The sequence below is a fragment of the Centroberyx affinis genome, unplaced genomic scaffold (assembly GCF_046629955.1).
Source record: "Centroberyx affinis isolate AG114_WGS23_722 - 3 ecotype Tasmania unplaced genomic scaffold, CSIRO-AGI_Caff_v1 ptg001046l_1, whole genome shotgun sequence".
NCBI classification, from domain to species: Eukaryota; Metazoa; Chordata; class Actinopteri; order Beryciformes; family Berycidae; genus Centroberyx; species Centroberyx affinis.
Window position 1 is genome coordinate 262,038 of NW_027279600.1, and position 19,164 is coordinate 281,201.

At 42.9% G+C, this 19,164-nt stretch overlaps 2 protein-coding genes across 3 annotated transcripts; one reads left to right on the forward strand and one right to left on the reverse strand.

The window, feature by feature from the left end:
- Positions 1–483: 483 nt before the first annotated feature.
- Positions 484–10,896, forward strand: psap (prosaposin). 2 transcript variants are annotated; one of them, XM_071522930.1, is made up of 15 exons: positions 484–624; positions 3,721–3,854; positions 4,141–4,215; positions 4,390–4,515; positions 5,573–5,773; positions 5,887–6,030; positions 6,159–6,215; positions 6,578–6,583; positions 7,222–7,389; positions 7,528–7,620; positions 7,755–7,938; positions 9,054–9,217; positions 9,312–9,392; positions 9,709–9,816; positions 10,032–10,896. In XM_071522930.1, the coding sequence occupies exons 1-15, from the start codon at positions 591–593 to the stop codon at positions 10,065–10,067; spliced, it is 1,611 nt and encodes a 536-aa protein (XP_071379031.1). In that variant the 5' UTR covers positions 484–590; the 3' UTR covers positions 10,068–10,896. The 2 variants fall into 2 exon arrangements, with proteins under 2 accessions (XP_071379031.1, XP_071379030.1); XM_071522929.1 differs by lacking the exon at positions 6,578–6,583.
- On the reverse strand, positions 10,155–19,164 carry slc29a3 (solute carrier family 29 member 3). The gene is made up of 7 exons (XM_071522931.1): positions 19,039–19,164; positions 17,568–17,701; positions 16,985–17,464; positions 15,794–15,876; positions 14,770–14,996; positions 14,452–14,614; positions 10,155–13,292 (listed from the first exon to the last, which is right to left on the reverse strand). Exons 3-7 carry the CDS (start codon positions 17,315–17,317, stop codon positions 12,659–12,661), a joined length of 1,440 nt encoding a protein of 479 aa, XP_071379032.1. The 5' UTR covers positions 17,318–17,464; positions 17,568–17,701; positions 19,039–19,164; the 3' UTR covers positions 10,155–12,658.

Below are 19,164 nucleotides of genomic sequence, written 5' to 3' on the forward strand. Positions count from 1 at the left end.
TGTTTAGTTGTAGAATAGCTATTCAGGTGTGTTTTATTCAGGTAAACCTTTTCTTTTTAGGTTGACATAAATCTTAATGACATAAATGTATAGTTTATATGTAATATATATACTAATTAGTATATTAGTTTTTTATATATATATTATTATATATTATATATTAGTATATATATACTAATATATAATATATACTACTAGTGTTTTTTCCCTATGCTCAGTCTATCCACTTCTTTGTTGTTTAGCACTACATCTCTCACTATGAGACTTAAAGTCTCAACTCTTACAAAAAGTTCACTTTTTGTTTAGAAATAGGCGACTCTTTGAATTGGGTTAGGGTTAGATTCACTAGGCTGAATAATTATAGCGTCGTTTCCTAAAGCAGTGAAAACCTTGATCTTTGTGTGAATGATCACATCAGAGACCAAGGGCAGGTCAGAGTCACATGTCTTGTGGAGAAGTCAGCTGACAGTGAGCCATCATCATATAAGCATCAACAAGGCCCCCAGTCTGCATTGCAGTGCTCACAACCCGACGCCTACATTCTCACCGGAGACACAGCTACAAAAGAGTCTGTCCAAAACAGCGGAGTCATGCTGCTTCTAGCTCTGCTTTTCGTGTCTTCAGGTAATAACAAGCCAAGGCAGTCGAATAATGTTTTACTTCCAGTATTGTTGATATGATTTAGACACCAGTCACTTTATAACGAAGGCGCGGTGGTTGTGTAACAAAGTGCGTTTCATCGAAGTGCGGAAGCATTTCAAACAGCTCTTGGTAAACATCAACACAGCGGCTACCGTTGTTAACTTTTTGTTTTTTTTACACAAGCCGGGTGTTTTGTATTCGCAAATGCACCTGCCACCACTTATTACATCCGCCACGATAACGTATTTAGCGAATCTTGTCTGTTTCGCTTTTTAATGTCAAAATGTTAGCTAGCAACAGCTCTGCTAACGTTAGCTAGCCAGCTAACATCACAGCTAATTGCCCCTATTAGCTAGCAGGCTAGCGTGTGCTGTATTGGCTAAACATTACGTGATAACCCAATATGGGATAGGCTAATGTTGGTTTAGCTTTCCACAGCCACCGCCAAGAAAAAAACAAGGCTTTGCTAGCTGCCAACCACTTCACATTAATGGAACACCTAGTGCTCGTTTCATGTCAGTTTATGTTTTGTTTTGTTTTTTAAACCTGCTACATTAGCGCAGTGTTTTTAACACCCGGTACCGTATTTGATACCATAACCATGGACCACTTCCTAGAACACCAAATGTTCGCTAAACTTTAAAGAAGTCTCATTAGCCACCGCTTTTAAGAAAATAAATAATTTTCAATAATACAGCACATCGAATCTGTAACTTGTTAGACAAAATAATATTGTGTAATCTTTCGATTTGCGATAACCCGCAGTACCTGCTTTTAGTAAGCAAGTGTGGTCTTGTGCTCCATCGACTTCCCGTATGGCAGCTTTCGTTTCATGAGGAACCAGGTCTGATAGCCTTACTACCAGCAAGTTTCACTTCAGCTTTTAATAAAGTATCATTGCTGACAATCCACGTACTTAGGACATACTTAACAGTTTTTACCTCAATTTTTATTTTTATTTATTCTGTGGCTTGACTTGCCAACCTGTGCGCATTTGCCTTGACAGTGCTATCCTAGGTTACCTTTTATCTCCTGACAAAACTGAGAGAAATAACCTGATAAGTTATTGCTGCTATGAAGCTTTGTGTGACTAGAACAGTAACTGGGCTATTTTTAACAGTTTATTGCTGCCATGGTGTTGTGGCATTTGGAACATGATTCTGAAATGAATATCATTCATTTACCTCTTATCAGAACACAAGCAAGGGTTTCATGCAGACCATTGGCAGTATTGGTTCCTACAGTTCATGGCTTTTGTGCTTTGTGTATGTAGCACTTATCTTGGTTCCAATTTCCTGGTTAAGAAATAATTTACGTAATGTGTGCTTTGAACCTCCACATTCTTGCATGTGTTTGGTGCGGAGACATTCCTAAATGATGGGTGGGCTTTCCACCAAACTTATAACATGTAGTGAAGCTGGCACATAAGCCACTTGCTGTTGTTGAACAATGTCTAAATCCCATTTGTCTTTTGTTGCTTCACTGAGGCACGTGATGTTGATTCACTCCCAACATTATGATGAATTTGCTGTTTCAGAATCACGATGGGCACAGAAAATGATATCGGCTAGGCCCATACAGGCCATGGCCTTTTTTGCTGACTGCTCTCAACAGAGGCCGTTAAGTTTTGTTTTTAACTTGTATTCTGTGTCAACTTGATGACCTAGTTGTCAGGCAGTGGATGATTGTACAAAGGCAATGGAAAAATGCAACATATATCTTTATGCTGCAGTTAAGTTTGCCCTGGTTAGTGGTAAAGTTTTTACTGCAGCGCTCAAGTTGGTCGCAGAGTTTTTACTATGTAAGGATTGTGAGTTAACCTGTCTTTGTCATCATGGGTAGCCTACAGTCTGCCAGCTTGAGAAACAGCTTGTTATTTTGTTTGACTGCTCAGAAAAGTGGAGGGTGGGAGTGCCCTGCACTATCTGTGGGTGTGACCACTGAGGGGATTTTCAGTGGTCTGTAACTGGAGTCTGAAGGCTCCTTGTCAATGTAGCTTGTTCTATCTTTCCAATTCCAGCCTGTTATCGCCAGAGCCCACTCACTGAGGTCTGGACTTGGGCAACTCTTGCTTACTGATTGTTTTGTACTCTGCTGAGTAATCAGTGTCTTTTGTCACATGGCAACAACACATTGATGTTTTTTGGAGAAACAGCTCTTGAGCCAATGCTTGAAATGGACCAACCATGTTGTATATCACATAGGGTTAGGGTTATTACACATTAGTGGACAGCACTATGTGACCTTTTGCCTCGTACCACAGCAGGGGAAAAAAAAAATAGAGGAAACACTCCTGGAGAGTGTTGGGTGCTTTCACATCACTTTCGCTTGAGTAAAATGGGGAACGGTGAACCATTGATTTCTGTATCTGGAACAGGGTGTTTTTATAAAATGTATAACCAGCACTCACTTCTCTATCACTATGGTCTACTGAATAATGATGGGGGGGGGGGGGTTGTTTTGTTCCAGATTTAGGTTTTAGTTGTCAATGCTAAAGCGGCTTGGCAATATGAGCTAACAGGATTTAGTTTGTTTGTCCTATACAGTTATAAAACGGTTGGGGAATTGCACACACAAAGTAGTTTGTCTGTTTTTTCCAGTGTTGAGCTTTTGCTATTACACCAAATTGGTAGAATAGCTGAAAGTAAATTCAGAATCGGATTGCTTCCCTTTTTCCTCCATTGAGGAAGCAGTTAACCATTGGAATTCCCCCGTCAAGTTATCTCTAGTCAGAATCATTTGATGTGGGAGACAGTCATGCTGTGTATGTAACTCATATTTGTTATTGACTTTCTGGTAGGCTCACTTTATCAGAAATTCTGTCTGAGCAAAGGGTGCTTGCTTTTGTTTGTTTTACACCAACATATCATCTAGATTAGCTGGAGAGGGGGTGGAAACTGAAACCAATCGTTCGACAAGGTGCTGACTAACAGGAGAAACTTGATATTGCAATCAGGGATGGGAGGGGGGGAACAAATGCTCACTTCTGTGCCTTTTTTTTTTTTTTATCTATCTTTATGCTGAAACAAACCATCCTGGCATACTGCATGAGATGACATATTCTCTTCTGTCTTGCAGCTGTAGCAACCCCTCTGCTGGGAACTGAGCAGTGTGCTCGCGGCCCCCCCTACTGGTGTCAGAATGTCAAGACAGCATCCCTCTGCGGAGCCGTGAGTCACTGCCAGCAGAGCGTCTGGAACAAGCCCCAGATGGTGAGGCTCTGACTGCACTACCCCCATGATGAAAGTGACAAGTGGTCATTGTTATAGTTATACTTCTTCTGCTTTGAAAAGCCGCTGTACACAAGGTACAGAGGTTGCCTGTTTTGAAATGCATCATTAAAGAAATAACTTGCTCTTCTTTACATCCTCCTCAGTTTTTGGCATGGCTTCATTTCTTTTCCAGTTATTCTGTATGCTTGGGTCAGATAAGGGGCAAATACCTGGTGGTGATTTGTTTTTTGTGTTTGTTTTAACCCCCACTTTTCTCCTGTTTTAGAAATCTGTGCCATGTGACCTGTGTAAGGAGGTGTTGACTGTGGTGGAACAGCTGTTGAAGGACAATGCTACTGAGGTGAGATGCAAAAGTCCCCGTCCTACTGTTTATAAGTTTGTTTGTTTTTAAAATTTCATCTCTGATAAGCCACTGAGATGGCTGCCACTATCTTGTTAAGACGCAGACACTTGCCAGTGGAACCTCAGGGAAAATACAATTATTGATTAGTGTGGGTTGTTTTTGTGATTGCAGTCTGAGATCCTTGGGTACCTGGAGAAGGCTTGCCAGCTCATCCCTGACCAGGGTTTGATTGCAGAATGCAAGGAGATGGTGGACAGCTACTACCCCATCCTCATTGGAATCATAACTGGAGAACTGGTGAGCACCGTCAACCTGGCTGCCAAGTATTGCCCTGTTTTCAGTTCAAGTATGGTTTGCAAACCTGTGGCAGAAGGACCAAGGTCACAAGCATTAGCTGAAATATAATTACTCCCGAGTGCCATCACAAGTTAACCTCTCAGGCGTGCAGGCAGTACAGTTTTGTTTTTTTCTAGATGATGTCAGATCCCCATAAAGCTTCTTGAATTTTGTTTGTGTGTCAGTTTATCCTCCTGCTTCATCTAAGACTCTTAAATAAAGCTCCATCTGCCCTTCTGAATCAGAGAAAGGGAAAACAGAAGTGGCTCTGAGGGGAAGTGCAGGGAGCTGAATAAGGGCCATTGATGGGGAAGTGAATACAAGTCTAAATGGGAACAGAGTAGCCATTGTATGATGCTGCTAACCCCCGTGACTGACAATATCTGCTGTATTGCTGTCTTTGTTTCAACTCTCACCTGCTACAGCAACTCAGAACTGTTTAAAGTGACAGTCAAAGTGATATTCATTTAGCAGTGGTGGCCCTCCCACAGGTAGAAAAATTTAATTTCCATGAAATTTTGTCATCTGGTCTCAACTCGCTCACCAGAAATGGCAATTGTAGTTATAGCACAGTTGTCTACATACCATGATGTAAATATCCAAATATTAATTTTTGAACTGCAACACCTACTGGTACTGATCCAGGAATAGGTGAAGGAGTGAACCTGGGTCAACTAAGCAAAATTAACCCCAGCCCCTGCATCTATAAAATCTACAGAAAACACTACTGTAACTAACTGTAACTGTACCAGAAATGCAGTCAAACAGTCCCCCAAAAACATTTATATCCTGCCTCTTGTTTCTATTCTGTAATTGTACTGTGAAATTGATAACTTGGCTGCAGATTGGCATACTAGGTAGGCTAACCCTTTAGCTTATAGCAGTTTTGTGTTTATTTGTAATAGGAGGCACCTTTTCACAAATTTACCTTTTACTGCTTCACAGGGTTTTTTTTTGGGGGGGGGGGGGGGGGTTATTAAATGTGTCAGTTGAAGTGACCCAATGGTGTGTGTTTTAGGAGGATCCCGGTGTGGCATGTGGCGCCATGGGGCTGTGTCGCTCTCAGCAGGCCGCCATGGCTCTGGCTAAGGCCCAGGAGCAGCTCCAGTCCAATGAGATCCCTCAGGTTGACCTTTCCCAGCGGGTGGCCCCCTTTCTCCTCAACGTGCCCCTGCTCCTCTATCCCCAGGAGAGCCCCAAGCAGGAGGCTCCAAAGCAGGTACACTACTGTTGGATCAACTAACCATTATGTGTTCCACCTATCGTGATGAAAGTGTGTATCCAAATGGATATTGTCCTCATTTGTCTCCTTGAATCTTATCTTGTCTGTAGGAAAATCCTGATGTGTGCCAGGACTGCATCAAGTTCCTGACTGATGCTCAAGAGGAGGCCAAGCGCAACACTTCATTTGTCACCTCTCTCATTGAGAATATTCAGAAGCAGTGTGACCTTCTCGGACCTGGCATGTCTGACCTGGTGAGAGCCCCAGATGGATGTCTGGGTTTTTTGATGAAAAGATCTTTCCTTCTCAAACATCTCTTTTTGTCCTCACAATTATGCATCATATGATGGTTGTATATTGACTGTGCTTTCCTCCATTACAGTGCAAGCAGTACGTCGGCCAATATGCTCCTGTTGTTGTTCAACAACTCATGTCTATGGTGAGTCTTCTAGCCCTCATGCTCCATTTGCGTCACTCTCTTTTTTTTTTTTAAAGAAAGTTCAGGAAAGCCTTTTTCACCTTTCATACTTAAGTCAAATTGAAAGTAAATGCTCAATATCTTCTAATGCCCAATGATGAACCTAATTAGCTGGTCACTAGAACTAATGGGTCTGTGATAATCAGTATGTTGTGACATTGAGCCCATACCCAGTCTTACAGCACCACCTTGCCTGCTGACTTCAGTTCATTCACATCTCTTAATCGCTTTTTTTTTTCCTTTTCTTTTCTTCTTTTCTCCCCTCCATTCATCTGTCTTCCTGCTCTGTTTCTCCTGCTCTGGTTTTGTGTGCTGGTCCCCAGGAAGAGGTAGGTTTCTCTGTGTTCAGCCTCTAGCCTCTTACCCTTAGCTCTTGCTTCCTGTGCTGTCCACTACTAGTGCTACTCACCTCACGCTGTAGAACTGCATGGAAATGTTTGTTCAGTTTTGAATGTGTCCACTGAACCTAATCCAACCACTGTGCTTGTTTGGCTAGTAGGATATTTACATTGAGTGCCTGTTGCAAGACTACGGATAAGGGCCACATTCTTCTTTTTCCTGGTTTCCACATCAAATAGGCCTACAGTGTTTTCATATTTCATTGAATCTTGACTTTTGACTTGCTTTGCATAAGCAAGTCGGTAGTTGGTACAACTGAGATGCTATAAGGGGGTCCATATCTTCAAAGTATGTATTAAAATTAAACTGATCCCATTGGGTACCAGCAGGGTCAGAGGGTGTAAAGCTGCAGAAGCAAACTGGTTTTGTCAGTATGGGTATATGTCGCTCTGTGTTTGCTGCTAGCAAAAGAACACAAAGATATTGCATGGGTGGTAATGCTGTGAAATGGTATGCAAGTTACGTACGTATAGTTTATCTTAACGGCATGTGATGTGGCATGTTTGGTAGGCCTTTTGTTGGGCTTCCAAAACTGAGTGTCTGATTTTACTGTCTATCCTCTCCTCAGCAACCCAAGGATCTCTGTGCCCACGCTGGCTTCTGTGACGCTGTGAAGAAGTCCTCTCCCATGCTGAAGCTGCAGGCTGCCAAGACACTGCCTGCTGCCAAAACTGTACCTGCTGTCAAGATGTTCCCTGCCACCAAGGTGGAATCTTCCCCCGCCAAGCCTGTCGAGGTAAGCCAGGGCTGCCAGGCAGAATTGGCCCGCTTGATTCTTGACATTTCATCAACGCTTCGTATTGACAGAAGATGATAACAAGGCTTGTGGTTCAGTACATCGACATGTGACGTTTCCTTTTTGTCTGTGCTCTAGCCTATGGTGCGTGCCCGTGACTCCCCCCAGTGTGCCATCTGTGAGTTTGTGATGAAGGAGGTGGAGAGTATGTTGGAGGATCAGACAACAGAGGTGGGACTTGTGCTGTGTTCTATGTTCATACAATGGAACACAACAAATACTTGCCACATATGGACATGTATGTAATTTACTGTTGGTGACCTCAGGTCTGATGTCAAACTGACCCGTCTCTCTATTGGCCTCAGGAGGAGGTGATCCATGCCGTGGAGAAAGTGTGCACAGTGCTGCCCTCTTCTCTGACTGCCCAGTGTCGGGACCTGATTGAGGCTTATGGCCAGGCCATCATTGAGCTGCTTGTGCAGCAGGCTGACCCCAAGACTATCTGCACCGTGTTGGGACTCTGCAAGGATGCTAGCCGCGCATATATCCGTAAGCTCTCACTGTTCACAGCACATTGAATGAAACATGATTTTGGTGGGAGTTGACTATTGTTTCCTCCTAAATAGTTTTGCTTTGCTGTGCAAAAGCATTTGAGAGTTGGTGTGCAAAAGCCTCATTGAAAGTGTTATGACATTTCAACTTTGTATGTTAACTTCAGGGCCAAGAATAGGAGTAAATTGGCAAAGACAATTTAACATTTCCAGCACAATGACTGGAAAACTAGATAAATGTCTGAGAAATGTGGTTGAGACTGAGCAAAAGGCTCAACAAAGTTTTGAGTGATTGCTTACATTCCCTTTTCAATGAATGTGAGCAGTTGCCCACTGGGAGGCGCAAGAGAAAGTACAGAACTGCAAAGAGTGAATCAAAGAGGTCTTTTATCTTCACGTCATTATCTTGTAGAAGTCTTGACCTGACTCTCTATAGTTCTCACACAGGAATTTCACTTTCTGCATTTTCTTTGTAAATATTGGAAGCTCTATTAGGGTGCACTTACACAACTCTGTACATGTAACAATGAGATGCAATGGCTGACACCATCAGCGAACAGCACTTGGGTACAACTCTCAGACACTTGCCAGAAATCCCCAAGCACAGCCACTGTGCTTGATGTTGACTCTTTATGATCAGTTCCTGGGATTTTGCTATTTAACACTTTCTGCGTCTCTTTTTTTCTCTCCTTCATTCTTGTTGTTGCAGCATACAGTCAGCTGCCTATGTACTGTAAAACCTCTTCTTCATTGTGATTAGTTGGCTCACAAAAAAGCAGGTCACATCATGTGTGCTCCTCGAATGTTACGTTTTTATCAACTTTAGAAAACGTTGTGCTCAGCCAAAAAATATGCAATGCACAGCACCTTTCTGTCTGCCATCCAGCTGCTTTACATTTGCTTTCATATTTATAAAAGGCTACATTTCGGGGGGGAAGGCACAGCAGTGTGAATGCACCCTTTTGTTGTCCCTGTTTTAAATACATTTTTACTGTGTGAGTGTAATATCTTTTTTTCTTTTTTTTTCAATTCACTACCATGAAGCCACATCTTCACACACTGTGAATTTCCACATCAGCACAATGACGTTGAATCTATTCTAATTCTCCCCAGCTGTAATGGACCAAGCTCGCTTTAAGGCCGGTGGCTTCTGTGACGTGTGCAAGATGGCCGTCCGCTACATGGATGGCATCCTGGAGCAGAATGCTACCGAAGCACAGATTGAGGATGCTGTGAGAAAAGTATGCAGCTTCCTGCCCGAGTCTGTCCAGTCCGAGGTGAGATGTTGCACCCTTGGCCTTTGTACCTTTTCCATATCCTCGTGTGACAGTCATGCATTAACCCCACGATGACTGTGTCCTGTGTCAACAGTGTGACCAGCTGGTTGAACAGTATGAGCCAATGCTTGTCCAGCTGCTGCTCCAGATGCTGGACCCAGACTTTGTGTGCATGGTGAGGAGTGAATTGGATTCATTCATAACAGAATAACTTGCATCACAACTTAGTGAAGACAAACAGTGATTCACATGACTGTCAGGAGGTTTGAGTTTCTTGGGTATATCAGGACTACCCCACTTATCTAGGAAACTGTTAAAGAATTATATAATTTAATTCCTAATGGCAGGGCTAATGTGTCAATTAAATCTCATGTGTATTTTTCAAAATGTTGGCTAATTAACTTCATGGACAGTAATAGGTTGTCTGGCTGGCACTATAATCCTGGCCCCCAGTTTAGTAACTGACGTGTGTGTTTGGTGTGTAACAACAGAAATTGGGAGCTTGCCCTGAAGCTGTGCACAGGCTGCTGGGAACAGAGCAGTGCAGCTGGGGACCTGCGTTCTGGTGCAAGAACATGGAGACGGCAACCCGGTGCAATGTGAGTAGTACCGACACAACATGGCACCGAAACACGTCTCCCCAGTCTGGGAATTTAGAATCAGTTATGGGATATACATTTTCTTGAAGTGCATGTCATCTTGGCAAGAATTTGTCCTGCAGCACAACATACAATTACAGATATTTTTTCTCTTGCATCAAAGACAGAAGTTTGCTTCAACAGGCCTGTCTAAACATTTTTTTTTTGTCTTTCAGGCTGTGGCTCACTGCAAACGCCACGTGTGGGTATAGAGGAAGAGGACCAGCACAATCTGACCTTTAGGGAATTAAAGATAAAATACTGTACCGCTGCTTCCCAGTTTTAATAAATTTGTCCTGTTTCCTTTTTTTTTTTTTTTTTTTTTTTAAATGAAATAGACTTAAATGACAGCAGTTTGTTAAATTAACTTGATATTTTGAATGGCAACATGAGGAAAAGGGACTGGACTTGGAATGAGTTTTTTGGGGGAAGGAGGGGAGTGATTAAATGTATAGTGGCCTAAGGCTCAGCCTGTTTTTAGTTACTGCTTCTCTTTGAGCAGATGTCACAGAGCTTCACGGTAGGGCTTTGCAGATTTGCATCATCTGGGGTTGTACTGATTTATATTGCTTACTGGATATGGTGTATGTAGGATCACAATTTCAATGTCACATGTTGCACAAAGCTGGCAGAGAGCTAGACGCTGCTGTCTGTGAGGGATGGGCCTCCAAACCCCCCCAGCCACATTTGCTCTCTTCTCCCTGGAGGAACTGCTGGCATACAGGGGAAAATTGCTCTGTGTATTAACCATGCCTGGTATTTTCGCAGTCTGTCAGATCCTATAGCAAATTTGTTTTCTAGAAAATGTTGAATTATATTCTGTGTGCGTGTTTTAAGGAGCTGAAATGGAGGTAAAGATGCGAGTGTGTACCTCCCCACTCACCTCTCATCGTTTGCACTTTCCCACTTAATTTCTAAATCAGTGCATTTCTAACATACTGAAAGCATCTTGGATTCAATCATTGTCTGCTTCATACCCTGAGCCGATTGTGGGGTGATCTGTAATATTTTTAACAATTGAATTAAAGTGATCCAAATCCACTCCAATTTCTGATGAATTTTCTTCACTGGAAATTTAAATTGTTTGCTAACATGTAATTTCTTCTATGATTTTAAGAAGCTCATTATATACACCTATTGGCTCATTATTCCATTTTGTGTGGCAAACACTTGTGCAGTTCAGGGGGGCACCTGCACCTCACAAAGCAGGATTAGAAAGTTAGCCAGATAACTGGAAAAGATGATGCTATATCCTAGTGATGCTGATTTGAACCTGTAAAATAAAACTTGAATATTAGGTTTAGGAATAAGATTTAGTCATGCATGTTGATGATTGCTAATAATAGGCAAAATTTGACACTTAACACTTTTCAAAGTTATCTGGCTAACTTGCTAATCCTGCTTTGTGAAATACCCCCCTTGGAGCCAGTGTGAATTTAGCTTTGCATAAGCAGCCTGTCATCTCTGGGATACCAAGGATGTTAATCTGTTTCATGCTACACTGATCTTTGTTATGCAATGTTTTAAAAAAATGAGTAGGAGTAGAAAAATGAATAATTTACTCAAATAGATGTTTCTTCAAAGTTTACTCAGGTCAGAATAAGCTTAAATGATTTCATTCTAATTTTTAAAAAGTGACAAGAACAGGTGTGGTTCACAAGGACATTTCCAAAACGCACCATGAAATAGGCAAAGATAAAAGACCTATGCATAGAAACTTGTTTCCTCAAAAGCATTTCATTTGATGATTGTTATTGGAAGATTTTGTAGGTGTTCAAAAATTGTTTCCATAAAAGTGAACAGATATGTTTTGGTGTGGTTTCTGAAAATAATTTCATGGGCCATTGTAAGTCTAAGTCATAAGGACAAAAGCTGAAGTCAGCTATAGGAGGCAGTCCAGCATGGCTATGTTAAACTGTTACTGATCTCAAAGAGTTTTTATTGGAAATGTTCAGTTCATCCAGCTCGGTCAAGCTCAGCTGCCAGGTCTACAGACATACTGTGGAGGACACAGACACACCAGAGGCTGTGCATCAAAAACAATTTACTCAGCGAATTTACAAAAACATTGAGATATAGGTGAAACCAGTGAAACTGGTAAACCCACAAATTAAATGATAATACACTAGTCATCACGTCACCCAGAAATTTTGAAGCCACGTTATAACTGTATATCGCCCAATGGGACCTGGTGCTTCTTTTCTATCTGCATGATTTCACTTGAGGTTTAACTAACACAACATCTATTCAGCACACTCCTGATGACAACCTGTGGAGAATTATATACCCAAAAGCTCAACCCGTAAACCAAACAAAGTTGTGCAAAAACGTTTAGTTTTGGGATATAGGTGCAATAATGTATAAAATATAAGCTTTTTTGTCTGGTGAAGTGTACCATAAACATAGACTACACCCTATTCTGTACCTCTTGAAGTGGCTTAACACTTCATTATCCCCTGACTAGTCCTAGTCGACATAGCCCTCAGGTTTACACCCTGAGACAGATCAGTGTAAACATAACAATACATCTAGTAATGTGAGGTATGAAGGAGTTTAAGGCTGTTTGGTGAAGTATGGAACTTAAAGTAATGCCTATATAGCACCTTTCCCAACATAGCAGACAACGGGCTTGGTGATGCGCTCTTCATCACGGTGCTTTGCTGTTCTCGTTTTAATCAGCAGAGGGTGCACTGACTCTACTCTCCAGCCACATCGTCTGCTGTGTAGTTAAGTTGTAGCACTGCATTACAAGCCTCATATAGAAGTGAGGGACATGGAGTTGGCTCTCTGCTGGACAGTTTGCTCAGATGCAGTGCACAATGAGCACAGAGAGCGCTGAGCCCACAGCCAGTCCCAGAGTGAGGAAGAAGGACATGACCACTCCTGTGGCCTCGGCCAGCTCCCGAGGCACCACCTTGGGCCCGTAGATCATGGGTAGTGTGCCTAGGTAGCCGTTAGAGAGACCCAGCAGGCAGTTGAAGACCACAGGGTACAGGTCATGGGCGAACAACACGGTGTGGAGGTGGTCTCTCGGCTGGTAGTTACAGAACATGAAAAGAGGGACCAGGACAGTGCGGCACAGCACCAGCGCGGGCAAGACTCGGCTCGTAGGGCCAGGGACCTGCAGCCAGGCCGTGGCCTGCCTCCCGCAGAAGTCTGCTACGTTGTACAGGAAGAAACTGGTGAGGGGCACAAAGTAGGTGGTGGTCCAGGGGCTGCCTGTGTCCTTGTGGACAGACTGGATGCCCGAGGAAACCGCGGGGAACACCAGGATGGAGACGCAGAAGACGTAGAAGACGCTCAGGCCCAGCACCCATGTCTTCCTCAGGATAGGCTGCAGCGGCGGAACAGAGACGCTGCTCGCTGCGCCTGCTGCTGCCCCCCCGCCCTCTGTCATTGCCCCTGGACTGGTGCATGTCGCTGCGAGCATGTAGTGTCTGTAAGAGAAACAGAACACAGTAGGTTATATAGAGCAGCTAGAGCTCAACTCTGTTAATACTGTAGCGATACATTCATACGTATCCACAACTTTGGTGCTGAACTTCTCTTTAAGTCCAAAATACAACCAAATAAAATGCCTTCATGTCAAGTTATTACACAAATCTGAACCAAATATGGTAGGATTACTTGGTTGTGCAAGGGCTGCTGACATTCTAGTATACAGGAAAAGAAACTATCCCACTTCCTCTTTTCACCCTTTTCTTTCGGTCTTTATGAGGTTTTCCTGTGTATAGAGACCACTGTATATTGCCTTTTCATCCAGACAACATATTGTGAAGAAATTACAGCTGAAATTGTATTTATTTTAGGAACAAGACATGTTTTTCTCTTAGCTGAAACAAGTCTAGACTGATGTTTTTGTATCATGGAGCATTGCTGTTTATTACTGACTATAAGGCTCATGATTGTGCTGCATGATTGTAATTTAGGTTAATTGATCTGTCCTGTCCACACCTTTATCTACAGACCATTCTGAGTCTACTTCCTAATTGTCTGTGCTCTTATATCTCTAAAATACTTGGAGCATATTACTGTCTACGGTCACAAGGTTTTTCTTTTTACTTGTTCCTCAGGTCTGAATTGAATTAGCCAAAAAAGATTTCATGAAAGAGGTCTCTCTCCGCGAGTTTAAAATTACTATCTTGAGGCCGTCTATGCTTTAGGCAAGATCTATTTATGCCTGGTCCCTGAGCCTGCAGGTCTGCTATTGGACTACCGCCTTTTGAGTGCTCATAGAGCAATTTTTTACTTTGGACTTTTATTTTATTTAGATTGTATTTTAGTGGATGTAAATGCTGCATGTTATTTGTCTGCAAGTTTGCCGTGATGCTGCCTTCTTGGCCAGACTTCTTGAGGCATTTTTCATCTCAATGGCCAGTTGGGTTAAATGAACATTAAATCAATAACTCCAAGCATTTGTTTTAAACCTATTGGAATACCAGATGACTGGGGTTTGCCATAGGAACTCACAGTGACAAAAATGTATGAGACCCTCTGGTGTTATAAGTATGAACTTGTGGATTCAGTCGCAAGTAAATTTTGTAGGCAAAGGGAAGGTGTTGTGATTGATTGAGAACATCTTAGTCTGCTACTGACCGTGAGTATGCCAGCCTGGGCAGCAGCAGGTACGTGACGATGCAGAGCAGAATGAAGACGTCGGCTGTCAGGAAATAGGCCAGAGCGCTGTCCGTCACATCCTCAGCCACTGCTAGGTCCACTATTGATGCCACTGCACTCAGAGTGCCTCCCATGGCCTGGCCTGGGACAGAGGGGGGGTGAGAAGGAGGGGTTGGCAAACTCATCTGAAGGATTGTGCAGTCAACTATTAAAAGGCCCCATGTTATTCGGTTTCCTATGCTATCAGTTTCAATGCTATAGCTCAAGATAATAATAAGAATTTCTTTATAGAGCCACCTGATATGAGAGCCTGAGAGATCCTCATGGGGAAGTACCCGCTGATCCCAAACACGCTGCCAGAGAAGAGGTTGGAGGCTCCGCTGACCAGAGCCACGCTGGCCAGCGTACCGGCGAAGAACTGCACCCTGCAGTTTGTCACGTCCACCTTCACCAGCACCGTGGTTACCACAAACACCAGCAGGATCACGAACAGAGACGACAGGATCCGCACATTAGAAGACAGCCTACCAACACACACATGTCAGCACACTGCCCGCTAGTATACTGGCATTAACACAAATGTTAGACAGGATGGCATTCATTATCCGTTAGAGATACTGAATAGAATATAGCACGTTTTCTGTTGCTCTTAAATTATAGAGAACATAACATAATTATTTTCATTGTCGATTAATATATAGATTATTTTTTAGATTAATCATTTAGACTATAAAATGTCAAAAAAAATTCCCATCACAAGTCACCAGAGCCCAAACTGACATCTTAATATTGCTTACTTAGTCTGACCAACAGCCAAAAAAAATGAACGTATATGAAATGGAGAAAAGCAAATAAATCTTAGCAATTGTGAAGCTGTAGCCAGAAAATGTTAGGTATTTTTATTTTACAATCGTTTGTCATTTATCTAATTGATTAATTTCCTGTCGAGCGATTAACCGACTAATCGTTTCAGCACTAGATGACATACTCTGTCCTCCATGTTCTCTCAGACCAACAATGACTGGTCAAAGTCCAGACGAAATGCAAAGATGTATTTGATGCCACAGTGCAAATTATATTAGAATGTATCGTAAAATTGTTTTTATATCCTTTTCCTGTTTCCCTGGTCTGACACCGCAGCCAGGACAAGTGTGGCATTGTAACATGAAGATACAAAAAAAGCAATGAGCTCACAGCACATGTGGACCTGCAGCAAAGGTGCATTTAGACATGATGGTCAACAGGGTATTGACAAGTGGTGAGAGAATACAGTGAGGAGAGATGTGTGTGTGTGTGTGTGTGTGTGTGTGTTGAAAAGTACCTGTTAACTAGGGCGTAGTTGAGTACCAGACACAGTACAGAGGGCACTGTGGAGGCAATAGCCAGGTAACTTTCAAAGTAGTCCTGAGAATAGAGACAGAAAAGACAAAACATTATCGTTTGTTCAAGGATGTGCTTGAATAGTACTCACACACACACTCACTCACACAGAGGAAGTGAAAGGAGAGGGGGAAAATATAAAAATCCAACAGACTCTTTCATTCCTCTACCCTTGCAACGGCTACTAGGTCAAACGGCATGCTCTGAAATAAGAGTGTCTATTTCTTGTCATTAGGTTAGTAGCTGTTTGGATGACTCGGTCAGCCATTCCTCAGCTCAGCTTAGTGTTGCATGCTTGTAAAATATGAACCTTTGATCCAATGTTTTCCGTAAACGTACCATAAAACTTCCAATAAACGCTTAGTCTCAAATAACAACCTGGCTTTTATAATATTATTTTGACAAATAAACACCTATCTTGAGTAAACGCCTGTGAAAAATTTTATTGGTGACACAAAAGCTGATCACAACTTGCTTCATACCACCATGGCATTATCACTACATCTCATAGGTAAAGACATTGCAGTTTCAATAGGAGATTCGGTGCAGATACAGGCAGAATATTTGACCATGCTATTAAGCACCTCTGTTTTAATGCCCAGATGACATAAAGGTGACTTTGAACCAAAGCTTCTCCAATGTGAATGGAGCTGCTTTGACTGTATAGCCTAAGCAATTGATAGCTCCATGATTTGGGTTCTGTTTTGGATTCTTTCATCATCGTCACTAAAGACAGACTCATGAAAAAAATGTTTGCTGCACTGCACTTTGGAATAAGACGTTCTATATCTTCCTTCAGTTTCCTATACAGATTACCATCCTACCACAGATGACCCTCCTGGATTACATTAACTTCACAGCTGTATGGCTGTGAGGTTTTTCCTCTTCTCCTTCAACTTAGCTGTCCTCGCCAAGCCTTTCTAATTGTATAATTGCGTTGCAACGCATCTCTGTGAGATGTGAAAGGACACTTAGTCCTCACAGCTGTCACGGGATCATCACAGTCCCTTGAAATGCATACATGATGGTATAAATCTGCACGCTCATATGTACACACACAAACACACACACGCAAGCATGCACACAGTGAACAAACATGCTGCTGCTATGCCTAGTTTCCCCTCTCACTCACACTGAGGTCTGAGCGGGGCTCCTCGTGGCCGGTGTGGTCAGTGATGTTGCTCAGCTTGTAGAGCCAGTAGTGTTTGGCTGTTATGAAGAAGTTCCAGGGCAGCAGGGAGCCGATGCCCATCAGGAAGAAGATGATGTACACCAGGCAGTAGGAGTCTTCCGGACAGTGGCGTACGGCCAGGGACGCTGAGGAAGGTTTGGGCAGGAGCGAGGCCCGGTCTGTGGAGGGACCCAGGTCTTCGCTCTCCTCATCCTCAGATAAGTCGTGGTTGCCGAGAGCAGCTGTCACATAGGAGGAGTTGAGGCTGGGCTGCAGAGGTTCAGTGGCATCCATCTTCACAGATAGAGTACAGGACCACAGACACGCACAATGAAAGAGAAGGGTGAAGAAGGGTGAGGGAGAAAGGCGGGGAATACTAGGAAAGGAGGGGAATGGGAGGGAGGGTAGGAAATACTGGGACAGGAAGGGATAAACTGGAAGCTGTGAAAAAAAATGACGAAAAGCATGGGTTAGAAATCAATAAGACATGGTGATGTTATGGCAATAAGCGGGATACAATTGGGCCTTTAAGACAGAGACTTACTTCTAGCTGTGCTCGTCCAGGGAGGAAAATGACTATCTTTGTTGGGAAGCCATAGCGCTGAGAGTTCTCTGGGTTACAGCTCGTAGAGACCAGTCCAGTGGTTCAGGTCTAAGGTGCCGAGATACAGGCAGCTCCTACAGAGAGTGGACAGTAGTCACATTCAGGCCTGACTATTGTCATGCAAGCAGTAGTGGCTAGCAGGCATTTTCCATGCCCACTCCTCTATACTCACATTAATGACCCTGTAAATAAACATTTAGCGTGATACAAGACAGAGGGCCCAAATCTACCCACGTGCTGCTTGATCAGCATGAAAGAATGTGACACAGCTTCTTCAACGGAGACAGAGAAGTACGCTAGTCAATAATGGCTCTCCATCATGTTTCAGATGGTGTGGAATGTGACTTCGTGAACACTTGGTCCCTTCTCGCTCTGCCGTCGCTGCACAATCACCGTTGATGGGGCTCCTGCATCATTACTATTTGACAGCACTGTGTGAATGTGAACCCACTGCTCTCACACAGCAGGAATCTGTCCTTGACTTTCAGAGACAAATGACTGGAGTCAGTGCTACACAATGCCCACACACAGTGGGAAGAGAAATGCTAAGATGAATGCTCCACCGGTTACAGAGTCTCAGCACTTTACCACTGAGTCACACCTCTATTCTGCAGGAACAGCATGTCAATTAACAAGGCCAACTGCTGGTCTTTACATGACTCATTATACTGATTAATCACCACAGAATTTCAGCAATCACTGCCATATCATTTCATATTTTTACATGTATTCTGCTAACTGCATTTCAGTTAATGAATACTGCATGTCCCAACAGTCACAAGACAGTGCCAAACAGCTACGATGTATGAATGCCACTGACAGAAATGGCAAAACAGGATTTCACTGGCACCACTTTCTTGCACAATATGAGGTTATTTTTACCTCTTTAAGGGGGCCGAGGGAACATTGACTGAGGGTGTACGGGACTGCAAAGAGCTGATCTTGCATCCTAAAGCATCATGTGTTGCCACTGATGAGGAAGCAGAATTCACATGATACGCACTCAAGACTAGGCAAACACACGCACTGAAATTTAGAGAACATCCTAACATCAGTTTGCACTCAACTGACCCTTAAAGGAAATCTGCCTTGTCTGACAATCCGGCAGTTGTTTTGACAGAGTTCACTTCAGAGTAAACTTATTCAGTAAAGGCCCATCGACTGAAGTTGTATTGTAGTCTTCATTGTTGTCTGCAAATACCAACTTCAGCTATCAAATTGAATTCATGTAGCTTACAGTCATGTTACTGTTATCTTTGTTTCTTTTGTGGATACCGTTGTGCAGTCAGTCAACTAGAGAGGCTAGCTAGGTGGGTAACTTTAATCTAACCACCTAAAATATCAACAAATGTTTTCCTATTCGACCTGTGCCCTGTGGTAGACTCATTAAATACACATAAATATAACTTACAGTGTCCGACTCCCTGGCTGTAGCTTCTGCTTGTTCTCGCTGTGTTACGGAGTGAGTTAAAGTTCCTTTTCACAGCAAATTTCATGTCTGGTCAGATGACAAACCGCTGTTTGCTGTTTGCTACAC